The 22493-nt window shown below is 43.6% G+C and overlaps 2 protein-coding genes across 10 annotated transcripts in view; both read left to right on the top strand.

The window, feature by feature from the left end:
- The window catches only part of bltp3b (bridge-like lipid transfer protein family member 3B), a 30679-nt gene extending 19607 nt beyond the window's left edge, over nt 1-11072 (top strand). Inside the window, 10 exon segments of the mRNA XM_051077597.1 lie at nt 18-712; nt 1355-1438; nt 2223-2371; nt 2693-2850; nt 3009-3159; nt 4825-4866; nt 7299-7558; nt 7984-8092; nt 8241-8398; nt 9169-11072. Coding sequence (XP_050933554.1) covers nt 18-712; nt 1355-1438; nt 2223-2371; nt 2693-2850; nt 3009-3159; nt 4825-4866; nt 7299-7558; nt 7984-8092; nt 8241-8398; nt 9169-9297 — 1935 coding nt within the window. The 3' untranslated portion in view covers nt 9298-11072.
- A 1522-nt stretch (nt 11073-12594) lies between these two features.
- The window catches only part of anks1b (ankyrin repeat and sterile alpha motif domain containing 1B), a 215312-nt gene continuing 205413 nt past the window's right edge, over nt 12595-22493 (top strand). For 3 of the 9 annotated variants that reach the window (XM_051077889.1, XM_051077888.1, XM_051077887.1), the window contains exon 1: nt 12597-14217. In XM_051077889.1, the coding sequence (XP_050933846.1) occupies nt 14087-14217 (131 nt within the window). In that variant the 5' untranslated portion in view covers nt 12597-14086. Of the gene's footprint in view, nt 14218-22493 lie in introns of all 9 variants that reach the window. The other 6 variants (XM_051077885.1, XM_051077884.1, XM_051077886.1 and 3 more) reach the window with 6 other exon arrangements.

Genomic DNA, 22493 nt, shown 5'->3' with positions numbered 1-22493 from the left:
GGTGTCTGTGTGTGCAGGTGAGCCACCGGCAGTATGTGTTCCTGATGCAGCTACAGCGCAGCATTAAGGCCCTGCAGCAGACACTACAGCAGGACCTGGAGGAGATGGGCTCCAAAAAGGAGCGCAAAGATCCCTCCCAGTGTCCTTCAGACCACCAGCCCTTCACCGTCTGCCTGGGCCTCCTGCTGAAAAGTGCTGAGGTGTCCCTGCTCCTGAAGCCCATCCCCCAGTCCGAAGGTTCGGGATCTCCTCTGGTGTCCGAGCTCTCACCCTCAGAGAGCCGAGGAACTCTGGAGCCTGGGAGCGATGCAGGAGAGGGGGCGGAGAAGGGGGAGAAGGGGAATGAAGGGTCTGGGTCTGAAGGAGGAGCAGCCAAAGGGTCGTGCACTGTAGACCAGCTGTTATGTGGAGAGGGTCCAGAGAGTGGAGCCACGCAGGGCCCCGCCCCTCTCGTCCCTACCTCCACCTCGCGTCCTGACTCCAATCACAAAGCCTCACTGGAGGAGAGGACTTCAGCTAAGAACACTGGGAGGTGGAGTTCAGACGAAGGGGGCGAGGCGGTGGTGGATGGGTTGGCTGCGGGTGAGGAAATGGGAGCTGGACTAGACTCTAAAACCCAGACAAGTGACCCTCTGTCTGATCCACTGAGCAGCAAAGACTGGAGTGACAAAGACAAGGCTGCAGCTGCTAAGATGCCTCAGTCAATATCCAGGTATTCACTTTGTCAGTTTACACCACAGTGTCCTGTTACACTGAATTACTAAATTGAATTAAGCCATTGTTAGTGCTGCACGAGGCCATCAACAGATTTAGGCATTTAAGTTGTTTTAATTAGCATTAAACAAATTTAATCAACAGTTTAAACCCCATCTTGCAGTTTGTCTGACATTTTATAGACTCATCAATTAATCAGTTCATTAAAAAAAGATAATTAAATAATTAAAATAATCAAAAAGATCATAAGTATTGATGTGTTATAGTTTTAAGATTTTCCACTCAGCCTCATTGTGGTTTACCTACATAATGAATCTAATGAATGAGTCTTTCTCTCTCTAACTCGGTCTGTCTGTTCCCAAACACAAGAGCTGTGTGTTGAACCCTCTCATGAGATCGTCAGTATGAGTGTTCAGTCCTCACGTGTCTCTGACATTGTGAGTGTCGGCTGCTCTCAAGCTGCCACGTCTTTCTGTGTTTGTTTGCTCATCTCCTGTCTGTCAGCACTGTATATGTTTTGTCATTTCTTAACTCACTCACTTCCTTTTTCTGCCTCTTGACTGTTGCTTTGATCCATGCGCGCTCTGTTTGTGTGTGTGTGTGTGTGTGTGTGTGTGTGTGTTGTTTTCTCTCTACCAAGGAAAGGAAGTTTGTCTGTGGTTTCTGATCTCCTCAGCTCCTCAAACTCCAGCAGATCCACCTCCCTTTATTCCATGTCCAACATGTAAGGCACAGGATCTGTGACTAGCTGTACTAATTACTGTGTGTACGGGTGTATATGCACTGTATGTGTATGTGTGAGTGTGTCCTTGCGCTTGTGATCCCTGGATGAATACAAATCAGTGCAACTTTGTATGTGAATCCCCGATGGGCATGCATTTGCATGTGTGCATGACACACTGTTATGTGTCAGTGTTCTGTCTTTATGTGTTAAATGAGTGGTTTCTCTCTGTGTTTGGTGTCTTACCTGTTGACTCGTGGTGACGGTAGAGATGAAACTAGAAGCTCTTTGTTTGTGACAGTCCTTTTTTTATTATCATTTTTTTAGCCTTGTGTTCTTAGTCTTTTGGGAGCCACTTTGATTTTGTCCGTTGTGATTTTTCTTCAGATCGTTTCTGGCACTTGGGAAGATAGCACACTTTAGTTCTTACATGACCTCAAACAGCACCACACAAAGGAATGAAGTGATATTTAATTCATGACTTGTTGAGTAAGCTCAGTCAGCTCTCTGAGAACGCAGTGGTCTCAGCTCAGTCAGCATACAAACAAAACTCCAATCACCTCTTTCCTCTTTTTTGTCTTTGTTAATTAATCAATCAGTTAACATCTCTTTCAATCAGTCCGCCCTGTATCAGTCATTTAAAATCAATAGCATGCATGGACAGTGATTCTCAAGCAGATGTGTAATAATACAGAAATTCTCACAGTTTCCTCTTGTGACTTCATGCTGTGTGTGTGTGTGTGTGTGTGTGTGTGTGTGTGTGTGTGTGTGTGTGTGTGTGTTGTAGTGGTCGTTTGATGCGGGATCGCTCCCAGTCCAGTTTCTCAGTGTCCTACAAGAACATGAAGAAGAGCCCGTCCCTGCAGTCCCTGGACAACATCTCCATCGACAGCTACCTGATGGAGGACGGAGACACTTACAGTCTGCTCGAGAGAGGTGGAGCAAACTTACACACACAGAAATGATCTTTATTTATCCAGTGTTTGGCAAATAAGCGTCTCCACATCAGCTCTGTATTTTATCTTGACTTCTGGCTTCCATATGTAGAAAGTGAAACAAAAGTAACAAGAGATGATCTTTACTGTATACAGGATGAACTTGCAGGCAGCTGTTTTAACCAGAAGGTGGCAGCATTGTGTTATGAGGCCAGTAATGTATAAGCATGTATTGATAAAGCAAGACAGTATATAAACAGGCAGGGTCAAATCTGGTTACTTGTTTGTGTAAGTAATGTGTTTTTTTTGTTGTCATGTGTAGATGATGTGTCCATCTCAGGCTTTAAGGATGTCGTCAGTGAACAGAGCGCCACAGAGAGTGCCACTGAGGCTGCGATTGGTCAGGAGCAGGAGGGAGGCGGGTCCCCTGACACTGTCAGCGCAACATCCCAGAGCATCGACGAGCCCACCAAAGACATAGTAAGATATGAAAGATCTAAACCATCACATTTCTATTGCTGTGGATCTGCTGTTATGTGACGTACTGTGGTGACGACCAAATAAATGTCGACTGTATCTTCCTGATGGTTTTTGTGTGTGTGTGTGTGTGTGTGTGTGTATGCGCGCATCTCCTCCAGGTGTCGGTGCTGGTGTTGAAGGTGCGGTCGGTGTGTGTGGGCATGGAGGTGGTGGGCGAGAGCACGGCCGTGGCTCTGGAGGTGGGACAGGTGACACCCAGCCAGCTGGGCAACGTCAGCCTCAGACAGTACCTCAGCAACCGCAGCCTGGGTGAGAAGAAGTCTACGTTCATCCTGTGACCGAGCATGAAACATGACTCTGACATGCAGCACAAACAATATTTATTTACATATTGTGTGCTACGTGTAGCATTCTAATTAATTAATCATCACCACACTGATTTGTAAAGGTGCTATAATTATTGTAAACACTTAAGACCTAAAGAAAGACTTGATGAAGAATTTCTCAACACTGCATAAATTTGGCAGAAAACCGTTGATTGCTTTTTTGCACAAAAGAGAAGTGCAAATAGACATGGAGAGTTTCTTGTACTGATAGATAATGGAATGAGAGAAAAGCTGATGGAAAAGTCTCTTCCAATTAGTTTAAATTCGTCCACAACACACACACACACACACACACACACACACACACACACACAAAAACAAGCAGAGCGTCCTCCAGAGAAGTAAAGATGTTGCCAGAAAGGAGAGGCAGAGTGAAGCAGCACCATCCTCTGTACTGCAAGTTTAGTAGTTTTTGGAAAAGATGTCTTAATTTTGAGGAGCTCCAACAAAAACACCTCCACTGTTATGAAAATTGTCTCCTCCTTGGTCTCATTTCTTTGCAGTATTTATCTCAAAGTTTTCAAATTAGTGTTAGAATGAAGATGTACTGAAATGCTCCACATTTACACTTGTTTCCTAGTTTGAAACTACTAATATTTTCAACTATATCTCAGTGTTTTGCTGATCACAGAACAGACAAAACACTGGAGTTAAGAACAAGCTGCTGCTATTTTAAGTCATGAGCTTGTTGATTACATAAAACAAACCAGCCGAAACAGACTTGTATAGAAGTAGGCTGCAGCCTATTTCTTAGGTTTAAACTAATGCTGAAGATGAAAGTGAAGGGACATTTGTCAAGATTTAAGCGAACAAGTAGGCCAGTTACCAAAAAAGAAAGAACAGCAGGGGGAAGACGGCACTGAGTGCGTCTGTTGATTTAGTATAAATCCAGCCACACAATCAACTTCTCTTCTTCTTTAAGTTTATTTATAGACGATCTGTTCTGGCATTTTGTCTTATTTGACAGTAGAGAGTGAGAGGAAACATGAGGACAGAGAGAGGAAGGACATGTACGAGAGGTCTTAGAACAGACTCGAAGCTCGGTTTGTCGGGATTTGAACCACCAGGATGCTCCATCATTGACCCGTCTTGTCACTTTATGTTGCTTGTTCACATTTTATCACAAGACTGACAACTGGAGTGAGCAGCAGCAATGTCAGGATAACCCTGTTTAACCCACAACAGACACCAACAGAAGAGATGTAACACACTGAGAGGAAAAAAGACACTTACTGAATTAGAACTGCAGCTATTAGTTGATTAACTGATTAGATGAAAACTAGTTTCCAACTACTTGAACAATCAAGTCATTTCTTATGCAAAAACACCAACCAGCTGATGATTTCAGGCTCTTAAATTAAAGAATTAACTGTTTTTCTTGGTCTCACATCATTTTTTTTTTCATTGTTTTCTGATGTTTTACAAACCAAAAAACTGAGATAATGAAAATGATTGTTGGTTGCATCCCTAGTCTCAATCCCCTTATCTCTGTTAGTCCTTGTGTACACACACACACACACTCATATTTACACACTAACACAGCCACCCCACTCCTCCTTTTTATTTACCTTGCCATAACTCCCCACAGGTATGGTGTGTTCAGTACCAATACCTGCTCAAAGCAGCCAAGGTAACTGCTGTGTGTTAATTCACCATCTGTAACTTTAACATGCATGCTCGCCTCAGCGTGTCTCTTTCCACTTGTGTGTGTGTGTGTGTGTGTGTGTGTGTGTGTGTGGTGTGTGTGGGTGGATGAACAGTTTGTGTGTGTGTGTGTGTGTGTGTGTTGTCTTCTGTCAAATCTCATTCCCAGACTCAGGACTTGTGCTCGACGGCATGCACTGCAGATGCACCGTAGATTCAGTGTGTTGCAAATGCTGATGGCATGAGGCGTGTGTGTTTGTCTCGTTTTTTTCCAGCAGCAGGGGGTGTTTGTGTGACACTGAGATCTCTTTCTCTCAGTGTTTGTGTGTGTGGTGTGTGTGTGTGTAGCACTTAAGAGATGGTAAATTTGACAGTAATGGAGTGAGTGGTCCCATTATTTGCAACATTAGGCCCACAACCTTTAAGTGCGTGTGTGTGTGTGTGTCAGCCAGATTCAAATTAACTGCAACTATCTGTGCTGACAAATTTAACCCCTCATCTTCCTGCTCTCCTCTCAGCCTAATTTGCCCTCTCTCTCCCTCTCCCCCTCTTCCTCCCCACCTTCCTCATCTCTCCACTGCAGCAGACTTTGCAGTTTCAGTCCAGTGATTCAGGCAATGAGAGAAACGCCAGCTTTACCCCTCGCTACCTCTCCTCCTCCTCCTCCTCCTCCTCCTCTTGCTATCTCACAAGAGCAATCCCTCCTCCTCCTCCTCTCCCCCTTTCTTCTTTCTCTTTCCCTCCACCTTTCCTCCTCACTCCACCCTCCAGCTCCTACTCCATCTTCCTACTAATCCTCTGTCATTTAACCCCCTCTCTCTCCACCTTTCCTTCCCTTCATCTCTCCCCCTCTTCAGGCCATTCCCCCCCCGTCTTATCACAGTCACTCAGTCCTTGGCTGCTGGCTCCCTCACTCTCTTTCTCTCACCTCTCCCACTCCCATCTCTTCTTACTCTCTCTCCCTCTGTATTTGCCTCGACCCTAGCTGCCCAGGATTGAGGGAGAATATGTCATTTTATCAGAGAAAAGCTGACAGGGTTGTGTGTGTATGTGTGTGCCTTTGCAAGTGTTTTTTGCTCTATGGTATTAACCCCCTCCTGACTTTCCTTCAGAGAGCATATTAAAGAGATGTGACACATTTCTCACTGTCATTATGAAAAGATCATTTCCTTTAAGTGGCCATTTTCATGCCTTGCTGAGTGCAACTCATGGTGTCTCTCATATGTTAAAAACTCGTGCCTGTAACTGTGTGCTTGCCAGCTGAATTACCATTTGTGTATAAAGTGGCAAAGAATGTGTGAAAGGAGGGTTTTGATCACCTTCCTCTTGGATTTAACGTATCTCATCCTCGGCTTTCATCACTTCGTGTTTGTATTCTTTCTCTCCCTCCTCACTTTCTCACCTTTTCTGCCTCTTTTCTTAATAAACAGGAATCGTATCAGCATATTTTATGAGTCAAGTTCAGGCCATTCAGGGGTGAAACACTTTCCTGTGCAATTTCTAGCGCCTCAGAGCTTATTTTTGTGGAGTGTCTAATTCATAAAAGGAATAAGAAACGATTCAGTGGTTAAATCTTCACTTTGAATCCCCAATTCTTAGGTGGGAGTTTCCACCAAACCCTCTAATCCCTAGTCCTCGGAAATAATTAAACATCACTGCAGCGAAGAACCCGTGGGATTGTACGAAATCTCAGTCTCCTTCAGTCCACCTTTTTTTTCCCCTCCTAATTCCTTCCTGCTTCTCTTTTTCCAGCTCACTTTGCTTTTTCTTTGCCTCCAACTTTGTCTCCCACTCCTCTTTCTGATGTTCTGCTTCCTCTGTCTTTTTCTTCATCCCACCTCTTACTTCAGCCTTGTTTAAACCTGGCCTTAACATGCACCCATAATTTAAGAGTGAGCAAGTTTACACAGAATCAAGCTGTCAGTTCACTCAGTATGTCCTGATTACATCCTGATTTAAAGTCACAGTGAAATGGCAGTTTGAGCATTGTCAGCTTCTGACGTGTTTCCAAGTGAAACAGGAAATTGTGGCAGTGTCTAAATACAAGCGAAATCTGATCAGATGCTTCAGATCTGATTGGATCACTTGAAAGTGCATGGCTTAGCAAATACAGTACTATAGAGGACTGTTGGCCTCCACCCACACATCCCTTACTGTTAGCTCATGAGGCTAACTGTTGGATCAGGAGGAGGAGGAGACACTGAACCATCCACACTCTTTTTGAAGTGTTATTCACCAACTAACATCAGTGAACTGTTGTTTTATATGGTGCTAAATGACAGAGAAATCCTCTTTCACACTGGGTGTATGTTAACGTCAGGTGTAAATGTCTTTCAGCTGAATCACCTCCACGTGAATTCCGCAGACACGACACTGAAGCTAACGCTAACAGCATCCCCTCCGTATCTTCCCTCACAGCCAGTGCCGAGATCAGCTCCGCGTCCCTCAGGGGCCTCCACAGCTCGGAGGTGCAGGCTCGCCTGGAGAGCGGGCCCTGCGCCGCCGCCCACTCGCCGCTGGCCGAGCGCAATGGCTTCCTGCAGCTGCGTCTCCACGGGTACCAAGCCAGCTTCCTGATGTCCACGCTGCGTAACCTGGCCCACTTTCTGGAGGACGACTCTGCGCCGCAGGTGCTGCCCATGGAGATCAGCGTCAGGAACACGCATATAAACTTAAAGGTGAGGATCCCTGGTGTTTCCAGTTCTGATGCTCCAGCTCCCTGTGTTCACACTTTAGAGGTTTTTACCCAGAGGTTATTGTTGCAAAACTCTACCTGCAACATTTCAGGAGGATATTTGTCCTATTTTTTCCAAATCCTGTTGCAGTAATAGACCCCATAACTCACTGCCATACAGTGCAGCTGCTCCTACAACCAAGTTAAACATTTTGAACCATGGCCTAATTGGAATTTGGATTTTAACTGAATGTTTAATGACATAGAAAGGCCTTTCTGCCTCCTCTCCTGGGTTCCTTCATGGGTGAGTAGAATTGCTGTGGAACTGATGTGGAAACCTGGATGTGGATAATTTCTCTCTCTCAGTCTTCTTTTCACTCACATCAAAACTTACACCCCTGCACTCACCATGTACTCTGTGTCTTTCAGGACGACGGCCCCCGAGACAATCCCTCCGACTCCGAGCCCTCGCCTATCACCTTACACGTGGACAGTCTCGTCATACACAGAAGAGACGACGGGTCTTTTTCTATAGGAGGTGACAAACACGCACATATTCTTATCTGCCAGATAGTTCCACCTCCACTTCAGCGCTGATTCACTGCAGTTATATAACCTGGTAAACGCTTTCACGTCCACGCTTGGTACATCCACACCTCCAAATTCCCTTCTGTTCTCTCTCTCAGTGGACGGAGCAGGGGAGGCCAAGCCCAGGAAAGAGGGCGCATTGATTGACAGCTCTCTGAGTCCGGTCCCCGAGGCTGTGGGCGGCGTCTGCGGTGTACCAAAGGCCACGCAGACCCAAGCCCCGCCCACCAGCCCTCCTCCATCTACCAGAGAAAAGGTGAGCTGCACACTGTGGGAGTAAAAGGTTTACAGGCACAAAATGTCACCATCTGCAGTCAATCCTGAAGTTAAAAGATTTTAGCGAAATGCTTATAGCCGCACAAATCTTTGCTCCTGCTTTTCTTTTCTTTTCCTCCTACAAAGAGAAACTGTTGAACAATAAGAGAAACTGTTGTATGAGTGATCATTCTGGAGGCAGATATAAAAAGATGTCATGCCAAATTTTGTTTTTGCCACACTTATTCCAGTTCCTTGTTTGGCTTTCATTTCATTTAAAGTGGGAGTGATATTCATCAATTTATGCATTACATTTTCAGATTGAACGCTCAGAGTGAACAGTTGCATAATGCTGTTTCAAAATATTAATACAGTGCGTTTGTCATTGTTTCCAAAGCAACCCATTTGTTTCCAATTTGACACCTCTATCAGAAAGACATCGATGTCAGTGACAGTCACAAAAAATGATTAGTCTTCAACTTGTACAGTTAAGGTTTGGTTAGAATTAAGCAACTAAAACTATGTGGTTACAGTCAGGGAAACACTGAGGTCGTGGTCCCTGGGTTGTGGAATTTCTTCACTACTTTTCATCATTTCATAGATGAAACTTATTGATTTAAAGATTCAAAACAGCTGTTTGACAAACCATCCTCTCTCTGGAAGTTTTCTGGAGCTTTCAGCCAAATCTCATGATTTTAGATATTTTATCTTTCCATGTAAAAATGCACTGTCTCCTCCTCACTGTGGCCGTTCTTCACGGTTTGTTTGCAGATGCTGATGGAGGAGAACGAATGTTTGAAGGTGGAGCTGTCTCGAGCCAAAATGGCTCTGGCAGAGGCACAGATGGAGAAGGACTCGCTGCTCCACCGCATGAAAAGCCTCAAAGTCAACACCAGCTAGGCCCGGCCCCTCCCGTCACACCCGGCCAGTTGTTCAGCCCCCGCTGGTCTGCAGCGATAAGGACCGAAACCGATGGGGAGGCAGCGGACGAGAGTCAGCGAAATAATTCGAGGCGACATCGACAAGTAAAGGAAAAAAGAGGGATCTCTTACTACAGTGGCTCCCTTTACGCACTTATTTGTCGACTGAGCCACCAATGTGACTTTAGACTTCAAAATAATTCCTTCATAAAGCAATGCAGAGTCTGTGCAAAGACTCAAAAGTACACGATTTTACACGCTTGTTGTCTGTTTTACGTTCTCCACTTTGGACTGTGGATGCTTGATACATGTGGAGAGAGTCGAAAAGGGAGGAATGACATTTAGTGGAACTGTGTGTGTGTGTGTGTGTGAAAGAAAGAAAGAGGATGAGGATCTATATCCGTGGTTGTGCCTACAGAAAACCCCTCCCACACTTCTGTTGTGTAAGTTAACACAAAATAAATAAATAAATCACAGCTAATCTTAGATGAGCTTCATTCAGACCTGTAGGAATAAAGAAAATCTGAATGTCGTATCTTCAGAAGAATGTCTCAATAAATAACTTATTTTGCACTGCATCGAAATTTAACCTGTAATTTAGTGCTTTCATATTTGGCGTGGGACGAGACAAAATCATGGTCTTACTCGTCCTCAGAGCGTGTACAGTGTATATTGTATAAGAATGTGAACACATAACTATTTTCTACAGAACTCTGAATGGTTATGCAGTGTCTGTCTCAGTTGAATGTGTGTGTTTATGTGTGTGTGTCTCAGCCAGAACAAGCATTTCATTACAAGTAGGGGATGAATTTCTATCTTGTCAGTTTCACACAGCTTTGTCAGCAAAATGCCCCCCAACACTAGTCTGTACCCCCCCCCCCCCCTTATTTTTCTATGTGTAAATAGCTACTTAACATGTGCAGCACTTTTAAAACTGAGGCACTGTAAAGACAACAAGCAGAACTACAAGAGAACAAGAGTCGAGCCGACGAGCGGAGACAGAGCAAGAGCAGGAAATAAAGGCACACTGAAGCTGCCTGACTACATATATATATGTGTGTGTGTGTGTGTGTTTATGTGAATTTCTAATATTTCATGTGTAATTTTTTTCATGGACGAGCGTCGACCACATCTGCTGCTGTTCATGCTTCAAGCCTGCGTGGCGATTTCAGGGGTGGGAAATCCCAGAGTAGATGTTTAAAATGACTAAAAGTTGACTGACGTTTTCTAACAGCACAGCTTCACAGCACAAAAGACTATAAAAGGGACAGTCTGAGGTTTCCGAACTCTGCTCTCACACTTGACAGTAACAGTAGATCCAGTACATCCGTCATCCTACGTATGCAACTGTCATAACCTGTGTATTAGTCCGGCCCCGTTCATTTCAGTTTCTACCTTTAAAAAAAAAACTTGTTCTGGTTCCTGTAAACAACATGAAACACGACTAGTTCTCTGCACAAATGTGGTATTAAGACTTGAAATGTTGGAGGGAGGATTTTTCATACGATTGTGTGTGAAGACTTTTGTTTGGTGGAGAGGAAAAATTTGTTATTTTTTTGTTGTCTGATTTTTTTCCACCTTAGTTTTTCCTCCGTTCCTTCGTTCATCACAGCCCTCCCTCCTCACCCTCTCTGGGAAACTCCACCCTCTGAAAAACCTGTGGAGGAAGAAAAAGACACAAGAAGTAATAAGTTGTATTTTGTCTGTTAAAGCTGCTGAAATACTGATGAAAATAAAAGAGTATCCAATTTAAAACTTTCAACTTCTGACTGTTCTTTTTTGTGACTTGTGTCACATGAGAAAAACATTTTGTAAGAGGAAAAATGACCCAGAACTGCCAAACCAAAGGCCTCTGTGCGCAGAGAGTAGCAGTAGATTTAAGTTTTAAAGTTGGTCCATGGCAGAGAGCAAGTCTTTATTTGTATAGATTTAAAAAAAGGAAATCCCAGGTGACAAGATTTTGAGTAAACACAGAGATTTTGATGTGAAGTCATATTTTTTCCTTTAAAATTTTCCTATTCTTTTCCTTAAAATGGACATTTCTGTAGGTTTCCTGCTTCAAATCTACTAAAAAAGCAAAGATTAATTTCCCACAAGTGTGAAACCTTGAGCAGGAACAGATCACCAAACAAATAAGTCAGTGCTTGTGTAAATCAAAACAATCCAGATGTGGTGTTTAAAACATACTGTGTGAGTTCATTTTATGCTGCATTTCTTAATGAACAAGTCCTGCATCCAGAGATCAGAGACTCTTTAAATGTAAGTGCAGCCTCAAATGGGCTGCGCTGAACCACTGCAGCAGAGTGTTTGGACTTTGTGCACATAAATGGTCATGACATTTTACGGCTGGAGTTGTGCAGTGAGTCATAGAAGGGCATTAAATGTTCAAATGTGTGTGTGTGTGTGTGTGTGTGTGAGAGAGAGAGAGAGAGAAGAGAGAGAGAAAAGTCCTGCTCTGCTGCTGTTCATATGAAAACCTGTTTACATACTGAAGCTTAATGTTTCTGTGATGACGGCTACGCCACAGCGCAGGACTGTTTATGTAAGCAAAGCATGTACACATTCATTTATATATACAGTGTGTGTGTGTGTGTGTGTGCAGGACAGCAGAGGGAATATGGGAGAGTATGCCAGCTCCATGCACAGCTGGATTGTGGGAAATCTGATGAAACTCAATACATGAACACATGGATTTGCTGTTTTTCTCTGTTTTACATCATTGTAAACAAATTAATTCCAGATTTACGAGCATTGTTCCTCTATTATCTGTATATTTGTGGGCTGAAAGATTCCTGGAATATGTGATATAGACATGAATCAATAATTGTTAGAGCCCTGACTTCCATTGTACCAGCTTATCCCTCCAGGAGGAGGTGTAGGCCTGTGTGTATACCCACATCTCTCACTGAGAAGCATCATCACTGTCACGTAGGGTACGTAATGCTGCTTGTTACTGTAGGTGACTGTAGCACCAAATACAACCACATACTGGAAACGTGAGCAACAACTGAACATAAGCATGGAAGTATGAGACACTTCTCTAGTTTTAATAAATCAGTAAAAATAGTGCTGAAATAACATGCAGCTCATTAACATGCAGCTTTATCCTGTTCAAATATCTCAGTCAAGTCCTTTTTATGAGCTCACAAGTCGGACAGAGCAGCTGTGGGTGGAGCACTTGAAGGCAGCACTTCTTCAATTAGTGGGGCCATCAGGCAGGTCCCAGCATGCACCGAGCGGCAGAGTGGGGGCGCAGTGGAGGGAGGGGGTGGATGGGTAGGTGTGAGTGTGTTTCCCAGGCGGTTAGTGGACACATCAGAGCGCATTAAAGATCCATCCTCCGCGTTCATTCTCCATTCACACAAACCCTGTTCTGACACGACAGGGAGGCTATTTTAGGATCTCACCTGTTTTCCAGACCCATTCAGCTGCAGCAGTGGAGCGGAGGAGGAGGAGAGGGGAGGGGGTGGACACACCTCCAGCGGGCACGTGCGTGTTTGATAGAGTGAGTTTCTGGTATGAACGTGGCAACAACTGGCGCAGCTGGGGAGCAGGAGTGTGACTTTTTTCTTCTTTTTTTTGAGAACCTAACAAAGGCATCGCCTCCTGTTGGTGTTGTAGCATCGTCATCCACGCCCAGCCTGTACAGTAAGTCTGTAAGTCACGTCAGACAGAATCACACAGGAAATCACGCGGCTTTGGTTTCAAAATAAAAGCATCGAAAAGGCACGACATTACGTGGGAGCATCCAAGATTAGTGCTGATTGACTGCTGCTAAAACATACAATTATTTCAGGCATTACAGCAGCATTATAGCGATCAAAATGCATTTTATTTGTGAATTTTTCAGTAAATAGGACAAGAAGCTATGTCTGGATTATAAGGATAAGGGCACTTTTCAACAAGGCCACTTAAGTGCTCTACAAGAGACATATAAAGGCGTTAAAGCCAAATATAAAAGAAACACAGCCTTTATTGTTGTTTTCCTGTTTTAGCTTCAACACGTGCTCAAACGCTTGCAACTCATCCGGAACAAGAAGCATTTATTTTGAAAGCCTGAACCGGAACTCCACTATTTAGTCCTTGCTAACTTGACAGCTAAGTGTCATGCTACACACACACACACACACACACACACACACACACACACATACACATAAATACACACAGAGGCACCGGGCAGTGCGGTAGGTTCAGGGGAGAGAGGTGGAGAGTACAGTGGGACCGGAGAGCTTCTCGTGGAGGCGGACAGGGCTTCACCTCCCGCCTGTTGTCAACTGGAGCTTCAAACCAGACCGGAGGCTCTTCTCTGCTGGACAAAGAAGGAGTTTGTGTTTTGCTTTTTGTGTGTGTTTTTGGTTTTGGTGACGCCGGGGTTACTCCTCACTACACACTTGGCGTTCAGGGGGAGTCGCTTTGGAGCCTCCGGTTCCCCCCGTTGCGCTCGTTTGCACCGAGGTTACACCGGGGGACCTGCGCGCGCGTCAGCGGACTAGTAGTAGAGGAGATTACGGAGCCGTGCGTGTGAATGGACTGAGGTTATAAGGCACCGAGGGAGCCGTGCACGTCAAATCTGCTCTGCAGCATCAATAACACCTACAGTATATCACCGTGCAGTAGCAGCAGCAGCAGGAGCAGGAGAGGAATCCTTTCTGATGCTTTCCCACACCAGACAGTGAAAGAAGGGGTCGGAGGGGAGAAGGGCAGCAGGGATTTATGGGAGATTTGCTGGATTTTCATCGCCCCGTTGTTGCAAACTTGTGTCCGGGATGGGGAAGGAGCAGGAGCTGCTGGAAGCCGCCCGGACCGGGAATGTCGCCCTGGTGGAGAAACTATTGAGTGGGAAGAAGGGGATACTGGGGTCAGGCTCCGGCTCCATCCCTCTGCCCAATCTACTGAGGTAAGAAACCTTCTAGAATATATTTCCCATGACCCCTACAGTGTAAAATTAGACATTATTTCGCTTCATCATAGATGAATGCGCCAGAAATGAGCCAAGGAACTGCTACTCCAACCATAGCTTCACCCCTCTCAGCTGCAGTACAGACTGTTGAGTGTCTCCACCACACTGTATCAGCAGCACAGTCTTTCCATATGGGGATAAAGAACCTGATAAAATGAGGTGTTTTAGGAGCTTTGTGCGTGGTTGCAACATGCTGCATGACACAGGAGAAGAAGAGACAGGAAAGGAAGTCTGTTATGCAAAGTCAACAGAGTGAAGTGAGTGTGAAGCAAAGTGCTTTAAAAAACATAGAAATGCTGCAGGCTACAGACCAAAATATACATAAAGCACCTATCTGAGTTAGATTTTGTCTGTCAGTGTGGGACAATGTAAAAAGGTCTGTCATCCTCCCCGCCTGTCCTCTCTGGGTGCCAGGTTTGGATTGAGTGCTGGGGGAGCCACCGCATGCTGAGCACAAAAAGAACAGACAGTACCTTCAGCTCCACGACTCTGACAGCTGTCATAATGTTGATTTCTTGAACATGAGGACAAAACAGTGTGACACTGGGATGATGGACACATTTGTAACAAATCCAGTCTGTCTTTCTCACTTTAGATCCATGTATTCCCCTTTTCTTTTGTCCCCTTTCTGGCATTTATTGTGGTCTCAATCTTGACTGCATCACTAGATTGAACCTACAGGGGCATAACTGTGGTGTTTGTAAAGCTCAGTCCATTCAGGTGATGCTGGGAAAGCTGGGAGCTAAACAGGTCTGCATGCATGAGCTGTTTTTAGTCAGAAGATAAACAAACAGTGATTTCCTGAAAAGGTGATCTGGCTTTGGCTGCTTCTTGAATTGTATCATTGAGCAGGTGTGTGGGCAAAGTGAGGAAATGTATTTGCTTATGTGAGGTTAACAGGTGGCAAAATGTTCACTGACTTTAGCTCTATCACCTTGAACCCCTGACTCATGACTCCAAATCTTAATAGTGGAGTTTAAGAACCTCCTTGAAGCCTCCAACTCCCGCACCACAAAGGCTTCAATGTTCCTGCGAGAACAACTGCTGATGGTCTTATTGTCCGCTCCTCCCACCCCTGCAGCCTCTCCCTCCCTCCCTCTCTCTCTCTGCCGAGGCTGAGGCTGGGCCAGGTGATTAGGAGATCAAAGGCGAAGGCGTCCGGGAGGAGCATCGCCTCGGGCCCCCTCGAGCAAGAGCGTTTCATGACCAGGGCTGAGGTCGCAGACCGGCAGCCGAGAATGCCAACCGCTCACACACAGATCCAGAGGTTCATAAACTGGGAGCCACTGGGGTCTGGGCGCTTAAAGGGCAAGAACTTGAACTTGTCTAAAATGAATACAGCTTAATTTAAACACTTTAATGCACTGGAAACGTTTGTTTTGAATGCTGAAAATAATTAGTGTTTGGCTTCTTTCATTAATGAAGTATCCAAAGGTGTTTTCATGTGGTGTCAAAATTCGCCAACACCTGCAACAGGTGGCCAAGACCAGGCAGTGCATTGTGTCTGTGGTTTGTCACCTCTCACGACACCTGTGATTTGAGTCGTTTGATACTGTTGTTTCTTTGTGTTAATGTGTTTCTGTTTTCTGCGCATTAATTTCCTCTTTGTGACAATAAATTTGTTAGATGTTATGGAATAATTGAAGCCACATGCGTGTTGATACGCTTTTGTTGGTTCCCAGTTCCAACATAATTTTTAATGAAAGCAGAAGTGGGCTTGTCACGCAATAGATTCACCCCAGTTCTAGACTGTATACTAACCGTATACAGCATGTACTGTGTAATAATTTTCATACTGTCAGGGCTTTTTATTGCCACTGATCGCTTTGATCCAAAGGCCGATTAATCAAAAACAATTAGATGGATTACCATGGGTTTTAGTACAGATATTCATGGTTCCCAGAGGATGAATCCTACCGACTTTTCCTTTAGTGCCACCATGAGGTTCACGGATTGCCATGAGATTTCCCCTCAGGATTAAATGTAGTAAGCTTGGTGATGTCCTGACTTTTCCCATCAGTCCCAGCTGTACTTTGTGTTCTCTGGCAATAAACATAGAAAAATTCAAAGTCAACCTACTGGAATTTTTAGAGAGCTCTCAGCCACACCTCTATACCCGTTATCCGGGGATAGACTTTGTGTAGTTGTCTGTGCTTCCTAATATACTTCAGAAGTATGCATACTTGAGTACTTTATTGTTACTGTCCAGTGTGAACGGTCAACATACCTAAAACCTGATTAAATTAGTGTGTGATATGGACTTGGGACACATTTAAACTCTTGCCTGATAACATTTGTTTGTCCTTCACGCCATGAATTTGTGCTGCTAAACAGGAGTAAACCAGAAATATTAAACCCAGCTTGTTACTGTATGTATCTCATCTCCCACATCCTAAAACTGTAAACAATGTTGCATATCATGTTTGCTTTACAAATTAGCATTTAATTGAATTTATTGAAGGGCGGTGATTATTTACAGAACACTGAATTGATGTGGAGATCAACTGAGGAGATAAAGTTGCGCTGCGGGGAAAACGTTGGAGGAAATGCAGCGCCAGGATCAGACTGTAGCTCAAGAAACAAAGTACAGTGACCGTAGCTTTTTAACACCAGATATGGAGGATTAAGTTCAGGTTAGAGAGATTCATTATGGGTGGAAATATCTCTGTTGGTTTTTGACATTGTGTTATTGTCAGTGAGTTATGTCTACTGTTTTACACACACACTTGGCTTTTATTGGGTCAAGACATTGGCCCATGAGGAGATGTCTGTAAAATGCTGGGTGGGCCAAATACACACATCTGGTTAGAAGCATGTATGTGTGTGTGTGTGTGTGTGTGTGTGTGACTGACCAGCTGTGTGACACACCTCCTAATAGAGAGCTGTTTGTACTTTAGCGGATGAGTGAGTCAACAGAGAGGTCAGAGTGGAGGAGTGTGTGCAGGCTAATGTTATGGGAATGATGTCCGGGAATCAATGCATAGTTTCCCATCTTAAGGCCTCTAAGCCATTCATAGCATTCCTAAGTCATGAGGTTCCTTTTTTCGCTGAAAGAATCACACTAAACTGCCAAGTGGGACATGAACATGGACATACACACACACACATATACATGAGCACAGGATGTAGAGAAGATGATCCCCTGACTGTTATGCTGCAGTTTTGTGGTGTGGAGCATTGAGCATGAACACACGCGCACAGTGGAAAATCAATACTGGATGATCTCACTGCTGTTTAATGGGTGATATTCTCTTGTAGATGACCTGTACTGTACATGGTGACTGGATGTTTGTAGGTCTCTGTGCTGTAAAGGGAAAATCAAACACATCTCCAACATGTTTTTTGAAGTAAAAAAAAGACACAATATCACACTTGGATATATCCATTAGCTTTAATCCTGTAAAAACAAATGGAAGGTTTGCTGTAGGATACATACAGTACAATATCCCTGTAAATGTTGAGTGTTTTCATCAGTCTCTATGAATTAAATGTGCTATATCTAAGCTTTTGCTATTTCTACATAGCCACTGTTAGCATTAACAATGTTGTGAGTTCACTTCATTTCTTTACCGGCCAAGAGCTATTTTCAACATTGCGAGTTCAGCATTAAACCTTCATTCACTTACTCGCCAAGAGCTGTCTCCACCAATATTAATTGTTTTTTTGCTTCTGTTTCTATCACTTTTCTTCTACTGATGTTAGTGCACTAACCAGCTAGCTGTAAGCTAGCTAGTTAGCATGCTCTTAAGCAGTCTAACATGAGGAGGATGAAGAAGTAAGTGGCAAGAAACCACTTGTCAATAAACAAAAGAGGTGATAGAAATATAAACAAAGCAAGAGTTAACATGGCGTTGCTTTCCATCACTGGAGACAGCTCTTGGTGAGTAACGGGATGAAATTTGATGCTGAAATCACAACATTTCTTCTTGACTGGTAAGTAAACAGTTGCTAATGCTAATATTAGCTATGTAGCAATAGCAAAAACATCCCTAGGCTACAGTAGGTTTTAAGAGGAAAGGCTTCTTCCCAGTGTGTACATATCTTCTAAGAATGAGAGTAAAATGATACAAATTTATTAACTAACAGAAGCTTTAACACATGGTGTGTGGAGTAATTAATTATATTTCCATTTAGAGATTGTGTGGTACATTTATCCATCAACTTCTGTTACTAACACTCTGGTACATCATGTCATTTTAGTGCTACTTCACATTTAAGATGGATTTTATGCATTTTTATTAGGTTATTTTACCAGGGATGCACCGATTCCTGCACTGTTCACACTCCCAATACCAATTCCAGTATCTTATTTCATGTTATTTGATACTGAGTACTGATCCTGTAGCAGTGCAGTGTTTTCCTAAATTATAATCTGTATTCCTCACTGTGGGTTACGCTGGGGTTATTTTTATGTAAGCTAACATGAGGCCAGAGGTTGACTCTCTGTGGCTGAATGAATGCAACTTAAAAATGAATTTTGCAGTGAGGAAGATGCTATATTTAATAGGGACTGGTCACATCTGGCCGTTAACTGATCCACTTAATCAGGTCACTGCTAGTGCTGGTACCAACTCGGTGGATTAGACAGGTGCATCCGTACTTTTAATTTAGGTTTTTATCAACTGTGGAGTCAGTATTTATTACATCCTCTCTTTATTTATATGTCCTGCTGTGCTGTTTCTTGTAAAGGGATAACAAAGTATCTGCACATGGATTTTCCTTTAAGCAGCTTTACACACAAACTAATATTAACAGTGAAGATGAATTTGTGATGACAGCTTGTCATCGTACACATCAGACCCTGTGTAGTGTCTGACAGAAGAAATGAGGATGTATGCATCTGCTGTGTATTACACCATCCTGATGGAGATGGAGTGATGGTGATTGAAAGCTGATACACTCTAAAGAGAATGACTCATGATTCAGCAGATGGCGGCTGATCCCTCCTCTCCATCTCGCTCAATAATGTTCGGGGGGAAAGCCCATCTTGTTTTTGTTTGTATGTGTGTGCAGCTAGGTGTGTTTACCTCCTCCTTTGCAAACAAACAACCTTTAAGTGGAATGAAGTGACTTCCAGAGGAGACACACACTCGAACACACACGCTCCAGTTTGGACTCTCTGTTTTAATTGGCATCCTCACAGGCGGTCTCCCTGGCGTTTATTTTCTGAAGTCTTCCCCTGCTTGTGTTGGAGTCTTTAAGCGGCTCTGTATCTTTGTAGCTCCCCAGCATGGGTCTGTGTGTGGTTTCAGTGGCGTCCAACAAAGATGAAGAACGAGAGAGGAATCCGCAAAATTATGTTTATTTTTCTCAAGTTGTTTCATGGCCGCAACACCTCAGCTCTTGGTTTCAGGAAACAGCAAATCAGATGACTAAAAACCAAGCCTGGCAAGCAGCGTCTTTGTATGTGTGTGAGTGCCAAGTGTGTGACATAACCACTGTCCTTGCATAACCACCGCTAGTATTCACGGGTTGTGTGTGTGTGTGTGTGTGTGTGTGTGTGTGTCTGTGTGTCTGTGTGATGGACAGGAGTTTGGGAGCTGGTCCAGGACAGTTAAACTGGGTCAAAGGTTAACTGTGGAGAAGCAAGTCACATTAAGGACTGGATTTAGAAGAACACACACAACAGCATCTGTGCGTCACCTATTTTTGTGTGTACAAGATTTACAGTGACTTACACTCAGGTTGTTCCAGAGTGTTGCCTGAGTGATATGGATGAAGCAAAAACGCCAAAATTTATTGGTTCCAGCCTCTTAAGCATGAAGATTGATCCTTTTCTTTGTCTTATATGATCGTAAACTGAATACCTGTGGGATTTGAGCTGCTGGTTGGATAAAACAAGCAACTGGATTGTGTCACCTCAGATCCTGCAAAAAGATAATGGGTATTTTCCCACAATTTTCTGATATTTGATATACAGAACAACTAATCGATTAGTTTCACTAAATTTGACTAAAATTATCTTTAAAGGAAGCAAATATGTTTTTAAGAGTGTTTTCACTTGCATTTTGTGTCCTATTAAATTCAAAAGTAGTTGCAAGAAGAAACTTTTTGTGGTAGTTTCCAGTGAACATGGTGCTCTTGAGATTTCACTGATAGAAAGTGAAGAGAATGTGTTATTTTCACCTGGATAGTCATATTCTTTGTTTAAAATCAGACAGTTTTTAAAGCCTGAAAAAATGTGGGACCATTGTGGCTCGTTGCAGAGGTGCAGCATATGATTCATTCACTGAACATTTCTCTGTGATTTTGCTTTAGTTTGGGTTTAGCAGTGGCGTCAGGGCATTGAGTTTGTCTGGAGACAGACTGGTGGAGAGGGGATGAAGGTGTGAAAGTGTGTGTGTGTGTGTGTGTGTGTGTGTGTGTGTGTGTGTGTGTGTTTGTGATCAAACTCAGAGGCTTCTTACATCTCCATTAGGGCCTGGGCCAAACTCTGCTGCAACATCCTGCCAAGAAACTGAGACCTCCGTACTCGCCAAGACACACACACACACACACACACACACATACACACACACACATACATATACACTCTCTCTCTCACTCTAAGCCTCTGTCTCTCTTTGTTCTTCTCTCAATCTAAATCTTTGTTTTTTTATCTGAGTCTCAAATCTCTTTTTCTTTTCCTTTCCGTCTCTGTCCATCTGGTGCCCTGGATTCTCTGTCAGTACCTCTCTGGCTTCCTCTCCATCACTCACTTCACTCCACAATCTCTCTCTCTCCTCCCTCCACTCCTCTCCTCTCCAGAGGACGAACGATCCAGGCTCCCTACTGTTGCTCTTTATCGTTTTCTCCTCCCCCTGCACCCTACTTTCCTCTATCTCCCTCCATGGCTCTTGGTCTGCCTCTCTCACTCTCATCTCATGCCGCACTACATCTGTTATCGCCGTGTGGGAGCATCTTTTACCCATCATGCCTCTCGGCGCGACATTGGTGTTGGCTGACGGTGGCGAATGGGGAATTCAGGGAATCCACAGCTCTTCTGAGAACTGCTCTCCCCCTACAAGCACAACCTGAGATTTATTAGTGTTGCGCAGGTCGTGTCTTCCCCTAGAAGAGGAATGTAACAGTGGCGGTGCCTCAGGAAAGGGAGTGATGTACTGGTAAAATAAAATGTGGCAAAGATATAGCCTCCAGGTGGTGACTGTTAAATGTTAACCAATACCAATATAGACACTCTGTGTGGGTTGTAATATACAGGATACAGCTTAACTTTATTAACATTGTGTCTGTGTGATTAAATAGCATCAACAAAGACAGATTAATGGTTGTTAGTAACCTACGGTGGTCCACAAGTGCGTATTATGTTGTAACATATAATCACAATCTTCAGTAATAGTAGGACTGTCAGTTTTATAAATAAGTAAATTACTAGTACAGTGTGGCAAATAACCACAGACTGCCAAAACAGCTCAGCCAGTCAAATTTACATGAATAAAACGAAGCTTTGTGCCCCGTCTGAACACACCTATAAAGTTAGGCTACATGACTAATGCTTCCATGAATTTTTTCTGATACTGTGTGAGCAGCTAAAATTATACAGTTCCCCAAAACAGAACAAGTTGGTCCAACTTGGCCAGTGCACAGTACGGTTGCCAGATTTGGCAGTGCAGACCTGGACCGATACCGGCTGAGATTTAGCTTCAGTTAGCAGAACTTGGGCCAACTTTTGGACCGGTGTCATCTCTTGAAGTTTTGCTATTAATTATTAATCTGGCATGAATGTGGTGACAAGATGTGCTAGATTTAGGCTGCTTTGGCGCAGCATTTTTGGCTGTGTAGGTAATTTGTTTGGCTGGATTTTTTCCCACAGAAGACTTTCTGATGCTCATAAAGGAGGATATACTGTACACATATTTAGTCTGGAATTTAAAGGGTGAACAGAGAGGATTTAAGTTGCTTTATTGTTCATTTTTTACCTCACCGGTCTTTTGTTCTGATCTGTGCAGATAACCTCTCTCATGTGGAGACACCACAATACTCACAGTGCACATTCTGTACATAATGGCATCGTATCAGCAAATACTGTATCTTAGATACAGTTAAAAACCACTTAGTGTTGGTCCAGGTGAAACATACAGATTGTTGTTTAAAGAAAAAGATTCCTGAATACTTGATATAAACATTCGTAAACGGTGAGACTCATGAAATTGATTCATGCAGTGGTTTTAGAGCAACGAACAAAGTTAAAGCTGTAAAGTCAGTGTCGATCA

Source organism: Lates calcarifer, linkage group LG18 (genome assembly GCF_001640805.2).
Source record: "Lates calcarifer isolate ASB-BC8 linkage group LG18, TLL_Latcal_v3, whole genome shotgun sequence".
Taxonomy (NCBI): Eukaryota; Metazoa; Chordata; class Actinopteri; family Centropomidae; genus Lates; species Lates calcarifer.
Note: the sequence above shows the minus strand (reverse complement) of the source record. Positions and strands in the feature narration are given on the sequence as shown.